At 43.0% G+C, this 19,437-nt stretch overlaps 1 protein-coding gene across 1 annotated transcript in view; it reads right to left on the minus strand.

Moving 5' to 3' along the window:
* The window catches only part of lmo7a (LIM domain 7a), a 111,680-nt gene that overhangs the window by 36,621 nt on the left and 55,622 nt on the right, over positions 1–19,437 (minus strand). The window contains exons 6-12 of the mRNA XM_042306929.1: positions 14,277–14,309; positions 10,999–11,113; positions 8,048–8,184; positions 6,520–6,686; positions 5,864–6,444; positions 1,730–2,038; positions 1,124–1,238 (exon numbers count right to left, since the gene is read on the minus strand). Of these exons, the coding sequence (XP_042162863.1) occupies positions 1,124–1,238; positions 1,730–2,038; positions 5,864–6,444; positions 6,520–6,686; positions 8,048–8,184; positions 10,999–11,113; positions 14,277–14,309 (1,457 nt within the window). The remainder of the gene's footprint in view (positions 1–1,123; positions 1,239–1,729; positions 2,039–5,863; positions 6,445–6,519; positions 6,687–8,047; positions 8,185–10,998; positions 11,114–14,276; positions 14,310–19,437) is intronic.

Below are 19,437 nucleotides of genomic sequence, written 5' to 3' on the forward strand. Positions count from 1 at the left end.
GCACAGGGCGGGGTCGAGACCCAGGGTCTCGAGCTTGATGACGAGCTTGGAGGGTACTATGGTGTTGAATGCCGAGCTGTAGTCGATGAACAGCATTCTCACAAGGTATTCCTCTTGTCCAGATGGGTTAGGGCAGTGTGCAGTGTGGTTGAGATTGCATCGTCTGTGGACCTATTTGGGCGGTAAGCAAATTGGAGTGGGTCTAGGGTGTCAGGTAGGGTGGAGGTGATATGGTCCTTGACTAGTCTCTCAAAGCACTTCATGATGACGGATGTGAGTGCTACGGGGCGTTAGTCGTTTAGCTCAGTTACCTTAGCTTTCTTGGGAACAGGAACAATGGTGGCACTCTTGAAGCATGTGGGAACAGCAGACTGGTATAGGGATTGATTGAATATGTCCGTAAACACACCGGCCAGCTGGTCTGCGCATGCTCTGAGGGAGCGGCTGGGGATGCCGTCTGGGCCTGCAGCCTTGCGAGGGTTAACACGTTTAAATGTCTTACTCACCTCGGCTGCAGTGAAGGAGAGACCGCATGTTTTCATTGCAGGCCGTGTCAGTGGCACTGTATTGTCCTCAAAGCGGGCAAAAAAGTTATTTAGTCTGCCTGGGAGCAAGACATCCTGGTCCGTGACTGGGCTGGATTTCTTCCTGTAGTCCGTGATTGACTGTAGACCCTGCCACATGCCTCTTGTGTCTGAGCCGTTGAATTGAGATTCTACTTTGTCTCTGTACTGACGCTTAGCTTGTTTAATAGCCTTGCGGAGGGAATAGCTGCACTGTTTGTTGTTTGCACCCGACTGCTGTTGGGCTTCTGGTTGAGACTGTCTTATGTTCTGTTTGAGGTGTTCCCCTCATTAAACAGTAACTGTCATAGTCTGGTCTGCCATTTTAGCTAACCCTAGTCAGCAGGTGTTACTACAACACACTAGTCATGTCCGCAAAACACTATAGTGAATTCTAAAGATACTTCAGTCATGTCTGCAAAAACACTACAGTATATAATGTGGAAGTTGTCACCGTGTGTGTGTGTGTGTGTGTGTGTGTGTGTGTGTGTGTGTGTGTGTGTGTGTGTGTGTGTGTGTGTGTGTGTGTGTGTGTGTGTGTGTGTGTGTGTGTGTGTTACCTGGTTGGATGGAGGTGACGTGTGCTCCAGTGGAGTCCCACTCAGTCTGGAAGCCAAAGTCTCGACTGCTGTTGGGCTTCTGGTTGAGACTGATCCGCATGTCAGCGTAGCTCTCCTACACAACACACAAACACACTCATTAAGAATGTATCTTATCTGCCTAATCAGGTTTTTTCCTAGTGGCGCGGCAATGGGCGCAGTCGGTGCGGATGAATTAGTTTGAACATTTAAGAGGCCCCCCATCCTCATGTTTAAAACATAAAACTTTAAGCCAATTTCCAGAAATTCTACACATTCCGCCATGTAGCTGAGAGAACATTTAGCAGTTTTAAATATAATTTCCTGCAAATCTATGCATTTTGCCATGGCTAATGCTGTGTTATTTTGCTCAAACTTAATTTAAAAAACAATACTGTTAAATTCATTGAATTTTTAATTCCCCTGACTGTTTAGCTTTATTTTGGTGTTCTCAAAGATTATATTATAAAAAAATATATAGGCCATCATATTTTTTCGAAATACGTTATATTTGGTTTAAGTTGTTTAAGTTTAGTTCAGTGTTGTTTTTTTTTGGGGGGCTTGACAGCAACCAAAATCTAAGCCTACCTTGTTTGTGTCCTTTGCAGGTACAGGACTGACCGGGGCTGAGGAGGCCACTTTCGGGGGCTGGAGTGCAGTGAAAGGACTCCTGGCCTGAGGAGGGACAGGAGATGGGGCCAGGGTAGGGACCAGTGTGGGGTTCACTCCCCTTACCCTCTCTCTCTTTTCTTCTTCCTCCTCCTCCTCTTCCTCTCCTCCACTGCTGTTGGCAGAGTTGGAGTGGGAACGTGCCTCGTCCTCGGAGGTCATGACCTGGCTATAGCGGCTGGGGGCCGACGACTTCTGGGTGACATCCAACTCGCCGTTCACACTTTTCTGAGGAGTCAATATTTATATGGTTAACAAGGAGCCTATATTTACAGATCCTTCAGACCTTTTACAGCCTTTAAAAAATATATTACATTGACATTTTGTGTCACTGGCCTACAATACCCCATAACGTCAAAGGGGAATTGTGTTTTTAGAATTTTTTACTAATTAATTCAAAATGAAAAGTTGAAATGTCTACAGTCAATAAGCATTCAATCCCTGTGTTATGGAAACCCTAAATACTGTAAGTTCAGGAATAAAACATTGTTTAAGAAGTCACATAAGTTGCATAGACTCAATCTGTGTGCAATAATAGTGTTTAAAATGGTTTTTGAATGTGTGTACCACACACATACAATTATCTGTAAGGTCTCTCAGTTGAGCAGTGAAATTATTAACATAGACTCAAGCACAAACACCAAGGTTTTCCAATGCCTCGCAAAGGAGGGCACAAATTGGTAAATGGGTCAAAAGAAAAAGCTGACAATGAATATCCCTTTGAGCACGGTGAAGTTACTAATTACACTTTGGATGGGGTATCAATATACCCAGTCACTACAAAGACACAGGCAGCCTTCCTAACTCAGTTGCCCGAGAGAAAGCAAACCACTCAATTATTTCACCATGAGGCCATTGGTGACTGACAGAGTTTAATGGCTGCGATAGGAGAAAACTGAGGATGGATCAACAACATTGTAGTTACTCCACAATACTAACTGAGGATGGATCAACAACATTGTAGTTACTCCACAATACTAACATAAATGACAGAGTGAGAAGAAGGAAGTCTGTACAGAATACAAATATTCCCAAACATGCATCCTGTTCGCAACAAGGCAGTAAAAAGTAAAACTGCATAAAATGTGTCCTGAATTCAAAGCGTTGAGCAAATCCAACATCACTCTTCATGTTTTCAAGCATGGTGGTGGCTGTATCATGCTATGGGTATGGTTGTCATAGGCAATGACTAGGGAGTTTTTTAGGTTAAAAAGGAATAGAGCACAGGTGGACTCCAATCAAGTTGTAGGAACACGTCAAGGATGATCAATGGAAACTGGATGCACCTGAGCTCAACTTCAAATCTCATATCAAAGGGTCTGAATACTTATGTAAATATGGTATTTCTGCACTGTTTCCCCAGTGTGACTAAGGAAATGGCCTCTAGAACAGCATTTGACAGGTAAATGCAACAACACATTATTAACAGTGTAATTATTACATTTCATATATGTTATCGCAAAAATAATGATTTGGTTGTGCTTATGAAGGTCTTAGGTAATATTAGAACACCATTATTTTTTAAATAACAATAGCATTTCCATTATTTTGTTACTATAGGCTATAATAAATAAAACACACAACAACAACAAAAAACAAGACTTCTAGTGTTTAATATATTGTATTCATAGACTGCCTTTGTTACAACTATGAAACAGAAAGCATACATATTGGAAAAATGGTGACAGCTTATTTTTATAACGACAAAATACAAAAAATACCTCAACCACCAAGACGCAAGACATGCTGTCAAATGCCGAAAACATCATTATAAGCGTCAAGTGTGCTTGATGGTGAAAATCAGCATAATACCATAATGGTATTATGAATATAAGTGTCGGTATGACAACAGTAAAATAAGTCAATTATTTATACATCGAATACCAGGGCGAATTTGTTGGTTTCCAGGCGTCGCGCTTTCGTTTCTTGTCATCAAAACGGAGGTAACACATGATCTTTCTGAACTGACATGGTTTCTCCAAAGAAATATATCCCATACATGTCTGACCAGAAGCTCTACATATCACATGCTCTTTCCACCGAATCCTCCATGGGCAATCTTCCATGGACATTGAAATGAACGCTTCCAGCTCATCAACAGATAGATCCCAGGCAGTGTCTCCTTGCTCTCCTTGCTCCCTTTGCGCCTCAGCCACAGTCCCTGATGTGCTGTCCATGACACAAACAAGGTAAGCTGGTGAGTGCGTCGCTGATGTTGTTTTTTACTTGAGACATAGGGAGCTCTCTCAGTGATGACATTTTGTCACCGGCTTTTTCTATCTAAAGGGTGCCGTTCCTTCCTCTCTCGATGTTTCATATGGCGGTGGCGCGGGAACCTGCTTAGTGCGCATTGTTCTATATTTTTGCGGTTTAGGCCCACAAGGTGTAGGCTCAGAAAAGCCCCCGAGGTGTAGGGTCAGAAAAGCCCCTGAGGTGTAGGCTCAGAAAAGCCCCCGAGGTGTAGGCTCAGAAAAGCCCCCGAGGTGTAGGCTCAGAAAAGCCCCTGAGGTGTAGGCTCAGAAAAAGAAGCCCCCGAGATGTGTCAGGCTTCAGAAAAGCCCCATTCGGATGTTGTAGGCTAACAGAAAAGCCCCTGAGGTGTAGGCTCAGAAAAAGAATAATCTTTGAGATGTTGATTCAGTTTCTTCCCCACCATCAGGGCATCATTTTCCATTCGGATGTTGTAGCAGCGCTAAACCATTCAAAAATGACATGCCCTTCTATAACTGGTTATAACTCTTCTATTGTATATTAAGATTCTAACGCATGCTCTCACTGTCTAACTCAAGGAAGGAGGCCACTGACTTAATAATCTGTTTTTCATGTGAGAAAAATTAGTTTAATGTGTTTTTTAACATTCCCATGCAGTCAAAATGCCTGCTTTAGCAGTGATTAATCAACTGGGCAAAATGCCTGCACCTTCCACTCAAAATGCCTGCTTTAGCAGTTGAGTGTTAAGGTTTTTTAGCATTCCCGAAGGAAAATGCCTGCTTTAGCAGTTGTAACGTTAATGGAAAACCATTCAAAAAATGACATGCCCTTCAGTTGTAACTGGTTATAACTCAAGTTGCCTGCTTTAGTGATATTAATGTGTTTTTATTCTAACAAAAATGCCTGCTTTAGCAGTGTGTTATAATGTGTTTTTTACATTCCCATGCAGTCAAAATGTGCAAGGAAGGAGTGTTAATGTGTTTTTAAACATTCCCGAGCTTAAATGCCTGCAGAATAAGTGTTAATTTTTTTTTACATTCCCGAGCAGTCAAAATGCCTGCTTTAGCAGTTGTAGTGTTAATGTGTTTTTTTAACATTCCCGAGCAGTCAAAATGCCTGCTTTAGCAGTTGTAGTGTTAATGTGTTTTTTAAAATTCTATCATTTGTTTACAAGCATGATAGCTGTACGTTTAGTTTGTGGTTGACACAGCTTGTTGGCTGTGTCAAATAACATGAATGCATCCGACTGGTATTTAAGACTTCACAACTGGTCAATTCCGCCCTCCCACATGGTTACAAATGCAGCATCAGAGTGGAAACTTGTGAGGTCCAACATAACAATCCGGTCACAAAAGACAATGCAAGGAACATTGTGAATGGCAGTTAATTTTAAAGTGTACCAAAACTGAACCGTGACCCCAAAACCGCAAAACGTACCGAACCGTGGGTTTGGTGAACTGTTACTCCCCTAAGGTACACAGATCAGGCTAGTTGGTGTAAGCAACTACTACATTGGAAATAGACCACAATGCAACAAACAACACAACTTTCTTACAGTCTTAGGTCATGTTCATTATGCACCAAATGGAGGAAAACAGTCAAAACAGGGAACGATTATCTGAACTCTAATAAGAAACTGACATTTTCATTTGTTTTACATTTGTTTTATGTTGCGTGTCCTAATGAACATGACCCAGTACACAGCCATTGAAGTATATCACCCAACTCCTCTAGTCTAGATGTCCTAAAAAGCTATTTCTGCAGAGAGCAGTCCTGATGTAACAAACAACTACACACACAGACAAAACTGGTGGTAATATTACAGTATACTACAGTACTCACAGTGTAGGCGCGTGGCAGCGATGCGACGCAGGTGGACTGGCTCCCGAAGGGCCGTGGCGTGATGACAGAGGTGAGGCGAGCACTATCCGATTTCATGTAGCTCCTGGGGAGAGAGGCAGAAACCCGAGACACACTGGGAGGCACAGGCTTCTGCTCCATTGCCACCGAGTTGTACAGTGGCTGTAGTTTGTACAGAGAACCACCACCAGTGGAAGTGGTCACTTCTTCAGCCACCTTGCCTGCCCACGGGCGCCTGGGCTCGGGTAGTTTTGGGAGGAAGCTGGGGGTGGTGGTGGTGCTGGAGGTCTCCTCCATCTTGGCTGCGCTGGTGTACCGCAAGGTCGGGCTTGGGGCTCTCTCCGAGGGGGTCGGGACTCTCTCCGAGGGGTCGGGGCTCTCTCCGAGGGGGTCGGGGCTCTCTCCGAGGGGGTCGGGGCTCTCTCCGAGGGGGTCGGGGCTCTCTCCGAGGGGGTCGGGCTCTCTCCGAGGGGGTCGGAACGTAGCGGTTGTAGTTGGAGGTACGACCGATGGTGGTAGTGTTGTTTGTGATGTCGCTACCTGAACCGCAGGGACGGTCACTACTATTTCTCATGTCACCCCTGGAGGGTGAGTAGGCCCTGTCGGTTGCTGTGGTGGGGGCGGGGTCCTCCTCTCTCAGGTGGGGCACGGAGGGGGTGTGGGACTGGGGCGCTCAACGGGGGTGTAGGGATAGTCGATGGTGTAGCTCCTGGGGGGGAGGGTACGGGTTTGGAGGACCGGAGCGGAGTCTTCAAACACGTCCTGGTCCAGGGCGGCGAGGGAGTTGAGACGACTGCCGATGGAGCTGTGGGAATGGAAGAGAGAGAGGGATGGAGGAAAAAGGGAGGACAGTGAAGGAGAGAGGGAAGAGAGGGAGGAAGGGAGAGAGAGAGGGGAAGGGGAGAGAGGGGAAAGGGATTACGAGGTATAATGCGTGAGAGAGAGAGAGAGAGAGAGAGAGAGAGAGAGAGAGAGAGAGAGAGAGAGAGGAAGCGAGGATGGGTAAAAAATGGGTGAAAGGTGGATGAAGGTTGAAAGGGACACAGGGCAAAATAAAACAAAGAGGGGGTAGAGGGGAGGCAGGATTAAAGCCACGATTATACTACACTTTCACACTTAGCAGAGAGACAATTATTGACTAACAGTCTCTCAGGGCAAAAGTCTCCACAAAAGTCTGTGTACAACACAAGACTTTGTATGGTCCTGTATCTGTGTCTGCATTTTCATCGACACATGTGCGTTGGTGCAATCAGTACATATACAGTAAGAGGACAGTTTTGAGTGAGAGTGAATACACACGTCTAAAAATACTGATGAGAATTCTGATGACAAAATACTTAAAACGTAGTAAAACATCTACAATCAATGAATTATGTTTCTAATTGTCTGTAAAAATGGAAGGACGTGTTCCTTGTAGGAGCATGGCTAGTCCAAATATCATTTGGTATCTGTGTGTTAAAAGTATAAAGAGAGCATAGTAACTATAAACAGGCAGGATTTGTCCTTGAAGGTGTCTACTCTAGCAGCATATTTTTCAGTCATTGTGAGGATTCCTTCTTACATTCAGTCAATCTGCACCTTGCCATTTGTAGTGTGTGCCCTTTCCTCAGTATAGTAAACCTAATATGTACTGTACTAGAGCAGGGTCAAATACATGTCAAATCCTTGAAAGTATTCAAGTTGTGCTTGATTTTGGCTTGGAGTTTGCCCTTGTACCAGGCAAACCAAAACTGCACCGTCAAGGACATATTTCATTAACACCTTGAGGATTGTGAACCAGTGACTTTTCGGTTGCTGGCCCAATGCTCTTAACCACTAGGCTATCTGCCACCTTTAATTACATAGGTTATTGTTAGATGATTACTAATCAACGTGGTAATTGGCATCACCTAGCCAGACAGTTTTGTCATATTAACAATGTAGTTTCCTGCAGCACATGGATTTAAAAGAAGGAACTGTTTCATGTCCAGACCTGTATGTATTCAACCTAGGTATCTACCTGTCCCCACTGTCATGTTCATAATGCACCAAATGGAAGAACAGGGAGGGATCAACTCAACACGTCCAGTAAGAAACCCTCATTTGTTTTCCATAGGTTTTTTACATTGAGTGCCCAAATGAACGTATTGACCCTCGTGTCTACCTGTCCTCAGGTGTCACTCTTACCTCCGGATGGACCTCAGGAAACCACCGCTCCCTCCTCCGCTGCTCTCTGTGGTCTGCTCAATCTGCTCCCTCTCCTCTTTCTTCTTCACAATATCAGAGTTGACGCTCTTGCGACGGTTCTTCCATTTGGTGAGGTCCTGTGGAGATTAAATGCATGCTAGAGACCAGCTTAGAAACATTCATCTTGGAAAAGCCCGTGTGACACAGTTAAATCCTCTAACGGATGGCCAGGAAGGCTAGTGTAAACGTGGTTAGCTGCAGATTATAGAGCGAGAGAAAGAGAAAGGACTAAATTCGGAGAAAGTGTCCTATTTGTGTGAGTTTAGCTCCTCCTGCCTCTGGTCCCCTGTGAATTGGGCCCGTGTGTGACCTAAATGCTGTGTTAAGACACCATGTTATCACGCCACTGATAGACATACACTACAGGTCAAAAGTTGTAGTAAACCTACTCATTCAAGGGTTTCTCTTTATTTTTTTAACTATTTTCTACATTGTAGAATAATAGTGAAGACATCAAAACTATGAAATAACACACATATGGAATCATGTAGTAACCAAAAAAGTGTTAAACAAATCCAAATATATTTATATTTCAGATTCTTCAAATAGCCACCCTTTGCCTTGACAACTTTGCACACTCTTGGCATTCTCTCAACCAGCTTCACCTGGAATGCTTTTCCAATAGTCTTGAAGGAGTTTCCACATATGCTGAGCACTTGTTGGCTGCTTTTCCTTCACCTCTAGTCTGACTCATCCTAAACCATCTCAATTGGGTTGAGGTTGGGGGATTGTGGAAGCCAGGTCATCTGATGAAGCACTCCATCACTCTCCTTCTTTGCAAAGTAGCTCTTACACAGCCTGGAGGTGTGTTGGATCATTGTCCTGTTGAAAAACAAATGATAGTCCCACTAAGCGAAAACCAGATGGGATGGCGTATCGCTGTAGAATGCTGTGGTAGCCATGATGGTTAAGTGTGGATTCTAAATAAATCACAGACAGTGTCACAAACAAAGCACCCCCCACACCATAAAACCTCCTCCTCCATGCTTTATGGTGGGAAATACATATGAAGAGATCATCCGTTAACCCACACCGTGTCTCACAAAGACACAGCGGTTGGAACCAAAAATCTCCAATTTGGACTCCATACCAAAGGACATTTTCCACTGGTCTAATGCTCGTGTTTCTTGACCCAAGCAAGTCTCTTCTTCTTATTGGTGTCCTTTAGTAGTGGTTTCTTTGCAGCAATTCGACCATGAAGGCCTGATTCAGAGTCTCCTCTGAACAGTTGATGTTGAGATGTGTCTGTTACTTGAACTGTGAAGCATTTATTTGGGCTGGTAACTCTAATAACCTCCGAAGAGGTAACTCTGGGTCTTCCTTTCCTCTGTCGATCCTCATGAGAGCCAGTTTCATCATAGCGCTTGATGGTTTTTGCGACTGCACTTGAAGAAACTTTGAAAGTTCTTGACATTTTCCGGATTGACTGACCTTCATGTCTTAACGTAATGATGGACTGTCGTTTCTCTTTGCTTATTTGAGCTGTTCTTGCCATAATATGGACTTGGTCTTTTACCAAATAGGGATATCTTCTGTATACCACTGCTACCTTGTCACATCACAACTGATTGGCTCAAATGCATTGAGAAAGGAAAGAAATTCCACAAATTTCCTTAAGAATGCACACCTGTTAATTGAAAGGCATTCCAGGTGACTACCTCATGAAGATGGTTGAGAGAATGCCAAGAGTGTGCAAAGGTGTCATCAAGGCAAATGGTGGCTATTTGAAGAATCTCAAATATAACATATAATTTAATACTTTTTTGGTTACTGCATGATTTCATATGTGGTATTTCATAGTTTTGAACTCTTCACATTTATTCTACAATGTAGAAAATAGTAAAAATAAAGACAAACCCATAAATGAGTAGGTGTAAGAATGATGCCTTGACCAATAACACACACTCATATACTGCATGTTGTAGGAGTTTGTGGAATAATTACATGAATTTAGTTAGACACTGTGGAACATTCTGGAATGACCTTGAAAGATTGGTAATCTTTCCCAGAATATTGTCTTGGTGTTATAAGCGTTTAGTTGCCACTGCAGGCCTGAGTGTATACTCAAATGAGGAAATATAGATCTAAAAGTAGGATGAGGTATTATGTGGTGATCCTTAATATACAATCTCAGCTGTGCCTCCTTCAATGAAGACATTTAACGAGGGCAGTGATGTTTAAACAATTGTTTGTCTTCTCCTGAGCTCTCTCTCGCTCTCTCCACCTTTACAAAACACATTCTCCTTTCACCACACTGGGCCAAAATAGCTGTTCTCTTCAGATTTCCGTTCTCCCCGTATCAAATACTTACTAGACTTATCTATCACATGTTGCTACTTGTTGACAGGTGGGATGGCTTTGACTTGTGTACTAATTTCAGACAAGGTCACAATAACCATAGCCTATATATTGACATGATTGAAGACACTACAATTGGTGATGATTAAACAGGCCTAGCTCATCAATTCGTTATGTCTTGATTATTATATTAGGGAGGGTTTAAGTCAAGTGTAACAGCAGTCTTTTGGGGTGAATGTGTGCGACCCCTGGTGGTGAGCGGACATGTGGGGCATACAGGGTTCATTTGGCTCCAAACCTAACCAAAGGGCTAACACAGGGAGGGACTAGCAGGGGTGTATCCATTAGTGTACACTGTCGAAAAACGCTTTGCAAGGGAAAACGTATTGCAACCAAAACGAGGGTTTCTATTGGACAAATAGAGGTAGGTCCCTCCCAGTTTCATCCTGTTTGGTTCCTAGTGAATACACCCCAGGATTTCCTAATCCAATAATAAACACACATTTTTATTTAGCATTACAAAACATTTTGTTACATTATGCCTACTGAACACAGCCCAGGTGTGTGGTGGTTGCAGGTATATATACACTCACATCCTGCCACTGGTCCTCGTTCTCCTTGACCTGCTCTCTGATCTTCTGTAGTTCCTCGTGGCATACCTGCTTCAGTGCTGCCTGGTCCACTGCAAGGTCTGTCATTGATTTGCTCCTACACACCGCCAGGGAAGAGGGTTTAAAGGTTTGGGTTCAGTGTCAACTCAGTTACAGGCATTGGACCACCAGCGAGGAGCATACACCTACTGTGCACAACACTGATGTTAGTCATAAAGTAGACTATAAATGTATGCATCAAATCCAGTCCAATCCCAGAATGCTGGGACACTTGCATTCCATCACACTAACATGAGCTATAGCGAAATAAGGTCATGACCTGATGCTCATCAATAATTGTTTATCTGCCTACGTAACAGACTACTGTGCAAATCAAGATGTCAATAGGACATACCAATCAGAAATGTGCTCAAAATGTGTAGCAAAAATGTTAAACTAAATATCAATTAAATTAACTGTGATTTTCAACTGCAACATACTTTTAAACAATGTTTTTTTTAAATTGTAAGTACACAGTAAACCAACACCATTTCAAGGTTCAACATTCATTAATAATAATGAAAGAAAAACATCTACTTAACACTATTAAGACTAAAAAGTATCACAAACAACACGTATGTTGTATTAGTATACGTAACAACATGTATTAGTAAGCAAACATATAAACAACAGTTGAGTCACAAAACACAAGCTAATGTGGTTTTAGGCTAATGGGTTAGAAAACACAAGCTAACGCGGTTTTAGGCTAATGGGTTAGAAAACACAAGCTAATGCAGTTTTAGGCTAATGGGTTAGAAAACACAAGCTAATGCTGTTTTAGGCTAATGGGTTAGAAAACACAAGCTAATGCTGTTTTAGGCTAATGGGTTAGAAAACACAAGCTAATGCGGTTTTAGGCTAAGGGGTTAGAAAACACAAGCTAATGCTGTTTTAGGCTAATGGGTTAGAAAACACAAGCTAATGCTGTTTTAGGCTAATGGGTTAGAAAACACAAGCTAATGCTGTTTTAGGCTAATGGGTTAGAAAACACAAGCTAATGCTGTTTTAGGCTAATGGGTTAGAAAACACAAGCTAATGCTGTTTTAGGCTAATGGGTTAGAAAACACAAGCTAATGCTGTTTTAGGCTAATGGGTTAGAAAACACAAGCTAATGCGGTTTTAGGCTAATGGGTTAGAAAACACAAGCTAATGCGGTTTTAGGCTAATGGGTTAGAAAACACAAGCTAATGCTGTTTTAGGCTAATGGGTTAGAAAACACAAGCTAATGCTGTTTTAGGCTAATGGGTTAGAAAACACAAGCTAATGCTGTTTTAGGCTAATGGGTTAGAAAACACAAGCTAATGCTGTTTTAGGCTAATGGGTTAGAAAACACAAGCTAATGCTGTTTTAGGCTAATGGGTTAGAAAACACAAGCTAATGCTGTTTTAGGCTAATGGGTTAGAAAACACAAGCTAATGCTGTTTTAGGCTAATGGGTTAGAAAACACAAGCTAATGCGGTATGAGGTTAGAAAACACAAGCTAATGCTGTTTTAGGCTAATGGGTTAGAAAACACAAGCTAATGCTGTTTTAGGCTAATGGGTTAGAAAACACAAGCTAATGCGGTATGAGGTTAGAAAACACAAGCTAATGCTGTTTTAGGCTAATGGGTTAGAAAACACAAGCTAATGCTGTTTTAGGCTAATGGGTTAGAAAACACAAGCTAATGCGGTATGAGGTTAGAAAACACAAGCTAATGCGGTTTTAGGCTAATGGGTTAGAAAACACAAGCTAATGCTGTTTTAGGCTAATGGGTTAGAAAACACAAGCTAATGCTGTTTTAGGCTAATGGGTTAGAAAACACAAGCTAATGCTGTTTTAGGCTAATGGGTTAGAAAACACAAGCTAATGCTGTTTTAGGCTAATGGGTTAGAAAACACAAGCTAATGCTGTTTTAGGCTAATGGGTTAGAAAACACAAGCTAATGCTGTTTTAGGCTAATGGGTTAGAAAACACAAGCTAATGCTGTTTTAGGCTAATGGGTTAGAAAACACAAGCTAATGTGGTTTTAGGCTAATGGGTTAGAAAACACAAGCTAATGCGGTTTTAGGCTAATGGGTTAGAAAACACAAGCTAATGCGGTTTTAGGCTAATGGGTTAGAAAACACAAGCTAATGCTGTTTTAGGCTAATGGGTTAGAAAACACAAGCTAATGCTGTTTTAGGCTAATGGGTTAGAAAACACAAGCTAATGCTGTTTTAGGCTAATGGGTTAGAAAACACAAGCTAATGCTGTTTTAGGCTAATGGGTTAGAAAACACAAGCTAATGCTGTTTTAGGCTAATGGGTTAGAAAACACAAGCTAATGCTGTTTTAGGCTAATGGGTTAGAAAACACAAGCTAATGCTGTTTTAGGCTAATGGGTTAGAAAACACAAGCTAATGCTGTTTTAGGCTAAGGGTTAGAAAACACAAGCTAATGCTGTTTTAGGCTAATGGGTTAGAAAACACAAGCTAATGCTGTTTTAGGCTAATGGGTTAGAAAACACAAGCTAATGCTGTTTTAGGCTAATGGGTTAGAAAACACAAGCTAATGCGGTTTTAGGCTAAGGGGTTAGAAAACACAAGCTAATGCTGTTTTAGGCTAATGGGTTAGAAAACACAAGCTAATGCTGTTTTAGGCTAATGGGTTAGAAAACACAAGCTAATGCTGTTTTAGGCTAATGGGTTAGAAAACACAAGCTAATGCTGTTTTAGGCTAATGGGTTAGAAAACACAAGCTAATGCTGTATGAGGTTAGAAAAAACAAGCTGTATATCTCAGCCATCCCTTTCATACAAAAAAAGCTTTCGAAGTTGACTTGGCCAAAAACATTCACTCTGTTTGACTTACCTGTAAACTTCTGAATCATAATGCTATAAATATATCTTTCTGTTACACAAAACCAACCTATTACGGCAGTCTACAACCTGTGCTTCAACAATTATAACTCTTAGCTGTACATAACACACAGTATGTTTGATTGGATGACAGCATATTGGTATTGTGTGTACAATCCTCTCACTCCACTTTGTTGCTTTGTCAATAGAGATTTGTGGAGCTTGCTGTGTCCCACCCCCCTTGGCTTGGCCCTACATCACTCAATCCCCAGCAATGTGTCAGTGTCAGCGTATAGCAGTCAGCCAGCGAGTGAGGGCGCTAGTAAACGAGAGCAGCAACACAAAGGCAAAAGCGGAGAGTAAGCGACCATGCCACATTCCTTGGAACAGACATAGTCAACTCACCCGTCATTAGCAACGGCACGCTTTTGGAGCAGTCTAGGAGAACCAGAGAAGAGAACCACACAGACAAAAATGTCACATTTGGGCCAGACTTCTTTTCCCTATTCTGGGAGTAAGTAGAGGTAAAGTGATTCCTAACCACTGTCTGGTGTTCTTCTCTCAATCTAATGGTTAATGTTAGGATTGGTGGTAAAGTAAGATGTGTTAAGGGATGGCTAGAGCCACTCTACTTTCTCCTGGGGTTTTGGTTTCCTTTTTGTTGAAGGTGGCTTTGTATCACAGCTAAAGTACCCCCTTCCTTTGACCTGCTAGGTAGGTGTGTGTGTGTGTGTGTGTGTGTGTGTGTGTGTGTGTGTGTGTGTGTGTGTGTGTGTGTGTGTGTGTGTGTGTGTGTGTGTGTGTGTGTGTGTGTGTGTGTGTGTGTGTGTGTGACTGGAAACTCTACAGGAGTTTAACATGAGGGAAATACATCCAGATGCCTCAGACACATTTTAAATCTCTCCTTGTCCCAGTCAGTAATCCCAACATGTTTCAAGCTGACCACCATTGTCCCTGTTCCCATGAACTCCAAGGAAACCTGCCTAAATGACTCCCGACCTGTAGCACTCACATCTGTAATTATGAAGTGTTTTGGAAGGCTGGTTATGACACACATCACCATCCCAGACACCCTGGACCCACTCCAATTCGCCCCAACAGATCCACAGATGATGCAATCTTAATTGCACTTCACACTGCCCTCTCCCACCTGAACAAGAGTGGAAATAACTACAGTTGAGCTCCAAAAGTAGACAAAAAGACCGTGAAAATGTTGTTGTTGTTTTGGCTCTGTACTCTAGCACTTTCAATTTGAAATGATGCAATGACTATGAGGTTAAAGTACAGACTGTCTAACTTCAATTTGACGCTATTGTCATCCATATCAGCTGAACTGTTTAGAAATAACATCACTTTTTGTACATAGTCCCCCTATTTTAGGGGACCAAAAGTATTCGGACAAATTCACTTGTATGCCTATTAAAGTAGTCAAAAATGTAGTGTTTGGAACCATATTCCTAGCACGCAATGAAAACATCAAGCTTGTGACTCTACAAACTTGTTGGATGCATTTGGTGTTTGTTTTGGTTGTGTTTCAGATGATTTTGTGCCCAATAGATATTAATGGTAAATAATATATTGTATCATTTGAGTAACTTTTATTGTAGATAAGAACAGAATATCTTTCTAAACACTTCTACATTAATGTGGATGCTACTGTTACTTTCCTCAGCTAGAAAAACAAAATGTCGCTCAAACAGAAGAGGGAACTAACGAAGAGTCACTAACCAAGATCAAAACATACTTTTGGCCTTGTAGTTAATGTGAGAAGGTTGTTCATAGACTACAGCTCAGTGTTCAGCACCATAGTCCCCTCCAAGTTCATTACCAAGCTAGGGACCCTGGGACTGAATACCTCTGCAACTGGATCCTGGACTTCCTGCAATGACCCTATTTTGCACTGACTATGACACTCTCACACAAAACCCACACACATTCACACACACACACACACACACACACACACACACACACACACACACACACACACACACACACACACACACACACACACACACATCATATGCTGCTGCTACTCTGTTTTTTATTCTTATACTTTTATATATACTTTTTTCTTTACATAGTTGAATGTGCTGACAACAAAATCACACAATGATCAATGGAAATCAAATTTATCAACCCATGGATTTGGAGTCACACTCAAAATTCAAGTGGAAAACCACTCTACAGGTTGATCCAACTTTGATGTAATGTCCTTGAAACAAGTCAAAATGAGGCTCAGTAGTGTGTGGCCTCCACGTGCCTGTATGACCTCCCTAAAATGCCTGGGCATGTTCCTGATGAGGTGGCGGATGGTCTCCTGAGGGATCTCCTCCCAGATCTGGACTAAAGCATCCGCCAACTCCTGGACAGTCTGTGGTGCAACGTGGCGTTGGTGGATGGAGCGAGACATGATGTCCCAGGTGTGCTCAATTGGATTCAGGTCTGGGGTCCAGTCCATAGCATCAATGCCTTCCTCTTGCAGGAACTGCTGATACACTCCAGCCACATGAGGTCTAGCATTGTCTTGCATTAGGAGGAACCCAGGGCCAACCGCACCAGCATATGGTCTCACAAGGGGTCTGAGGATCTCATCTCGGTACCTAATGGCAGTCAGGCTACCTCTGGCGAGCACATGGAGGGCTGTGCGGCCCCCCAAAGAAATGCCACCCCACACCATGACTGACCCACCGCCAAATTGGTCATGCTGGAGGATGTTGCAGGCAGCAGAACGTTCTCCACGGCGTCTCCAGACTGTCACGTCTGTCACATGTGCTCAGTGTGAACCTGCTTTCATCTGTGAAGAGCACAGGGTGCCAGTGGCGAATTTGCCATTCTTGGTGTTCTCTGGCAAATGAAAAACGTCCTGCACGGTGTTGGGCTGTAAAGCACAACCCCACCTGTGGACATCGGGCCCTCATACCACCCTCATGGAGTCTGTTTCTGACCGTTTGAGCAGACACATGCACATTTGTGGCCTGCTGGAGGTCATTTTGCAGGGCTCTGGCAGTGCTCCTCTTGCTCCTCCTTGCACAAAGGCAGAGGTAGCGGTCCTGCTGCTGGGTTGTTGCCCTCCTACGGCCTCCTCCACATCTCCTGATGTACTGGCCTGTCTCCTGGTAGCGCCTCCATGCTCTGGACACTACGTTGACAGACACAGCAAACCTTCTTGCCACAGCTCGCATTGATGTGCCATCCTGGATGAGCTGCACTACCTGAGCCACTTGTGTGGGTTGTAGACTCCGTCTCATGCTACCACTAGAGTGAAAGCACCGCAAGCATTCAAAAGCGACCAAAACATCAGCCAGGAAGCATAGGAACTGAGAAGTGGTCTGTGGTCACCACCTGCAGAACCACTCCTTTATTGGGGGTGTCTTGCTAATTGCCTATAATTTCCACCTGTTGTCTATTCCATTTGCACAGCAGCATGTGAAATGTATTGTCAATCAGTGATGCTTCCTAAGTGGACAGTTTGATTTCACAGAAGTGTGATTGACTTGTAGTTACATTGTGTTGTTTCAGTGTTCCCTTTATTTTTTTGAGCAGTGTATATTCTGAAGCCTAGTCCCCTTACCCTACCTTTATGTACATATTTACCTGAAATACCTCATAGTCTGGCACATTGATATGGTACTGGTAGTCACTGTATATAGCTTCATTCTTATGTACAGGATTACTATTATAAAATGTGTTACTCTACATCGTTGGGAAGGGCTCGTAAGCAAGCATTGCAAAGTAAAGTCTATACCCGTTGTATTTGGCGCATGTGACAAATAAAATTGGATTTGATTTTAAATGGATAGTTTTTTGTGAGTGTGTGTCAGACATAAATGCTGTGTGTGTGTTAGTGATAAGGAACGTGTATGTGTGTTTGTGAGTGTGTGTGCACGGAATGTGTTTTCACGTGGCCATGGACTCAAGATAGCAACAACTTTCATCCCGTCACACAGCATTGGGGAATTTCATGTTTTCATGTCTTCCTTAGTAACAAACCTGCACTCTATTATCATCTACCACTACTGTGCAGACCTGGGTTCAAATACTACAAAAATACTTTGAGAGTTGATTTAAAATAGTATTTGAACCCAGGTCTGTTTTGGTGTAGTGTCTTGGTGACAGTGTGGGGTTTATCTCGGAAATCCTTTTTGAATCAGATTTTCAATTACGTTCTGGGGGGGAGATTATACAGTGCATTCGGAAAGTATTCAGACCCCTCGACTTTTTCCACGTTTTGTTACATTCCAGCCTTATTCTAAAATTAAATCCAAAAGAGAAATCCCTCAATCTGCTCACAATACCCTATTATTGACAAAGCAAAAAAACAGTGTGTGAAAAATCACATTTACATAAGTATTCAGACCCTTTGCACAATACTTTTTTGAAGAACCTTTGGTAGCAATTACAGCCTTGAGTCTTCTTGGATATGACGCTACAAGCTTGGCACGCCTGTATTTTGGAAGATTCGTCCATTCATCTGCAGATCCTCTCAAGCTCTGTCAGGTTGGATGGGAAGGTTTGCTGTCCAGGCTCTGGCTGGGCCACTCTAGGACATTCAGAGACTTATCCCATAGCCACTCCTGTGCTGTCTTGGCTGTGTGCTTATGGTCATTGTCCTGTTGGAAGGTGAACCTTCGCCCCAGTCTGAGGTCCTGAGCACTCTGGAGCAGGTTTACATCAAGGATCTCTCTGTGCTTTGCTCCGTTAATCTTTCCCTCTCCCAGATCCTGCCAATGAAAAACATCCCCAAAGCATGATGCTGCCACCATCATGCTTCACCATAGGGATGGTGCCAGGTTTCCTCCAGACGTGACGCTTGGCATTCAGGCAAAAGAGTTCAATCTTGGTTTCATCAGACCAGAGAATCTTGTGTCTCACGGTCTGAGAGTCCTTAGGTGCCTTTTGGCAAACTCCAAGCGGGCAGTCATTTGCCTTTTACTGAGGAGTGGCTTCCATCTGGCCAGTCCACCATAATGGCCTGATTGATGGAGTGCTGCAGAGATGGTTGTCCTTCTGGAAGGTTCTCCCATCTCCAAAGAGGAACTCTGGAGATCTGTCAAAGTGACCATTGGGTTCTTGGTCACCTCCCTGACCAAGGCCCTTCTCCCCCAATTGCTCAGTTTGGCCAGGCAGCGAGCTCTAGGAAGAGTATCGGTGGTGGCAAACATCTTCCGTTTAAAAATGATGGAGGCCACTGTGTTCTTGGGGACCTTCAATGCTGCAGAAATGTTTTGGTACCCTTCCCCAGATCTGTGCCTCAACACAATCAGGTCTCGGAGCTTTACGGACAATTCCTTCGACATGGCTTGGTTTTTGCTCTGACATGCACTGTTAACTGTGGGACCTTATATAGACAGGTGTGTGCCTTTCCAAATCATGTCCAATTCATTGAATTTACCACAGGTGGACTCCAATCAAGTTGTAGAAACATGTCACGGATGATCAATGGAAACAGGATGCACCTGAGCTCAATTTCGAGTGTCTGAATACTTATGTAAATAGGGTATTTCGGGATTTTATTTTTAATACATCTGCAAAGAAATTGCTTTGTCATTATGGTGTATTGTGT

The sequence above is a fragment of the Oncorhynchus tshawytscha genome, linkage group LG26 (assembly GCF_018296145.1).
Source record: "Oncorhynchus tshawytscha isolate Ot180627B linkage group LG26, Otsh_v2.0, whole genome shotgun sequence".
Taxonomy (NCBI): domain Eukaryota; kingdom Metazoa; phylum Chordata; class Actinopteri; order Salmoniformes; family Salmonidae; genus Oncorhynchus; species Oncorhynchus tshawytscha.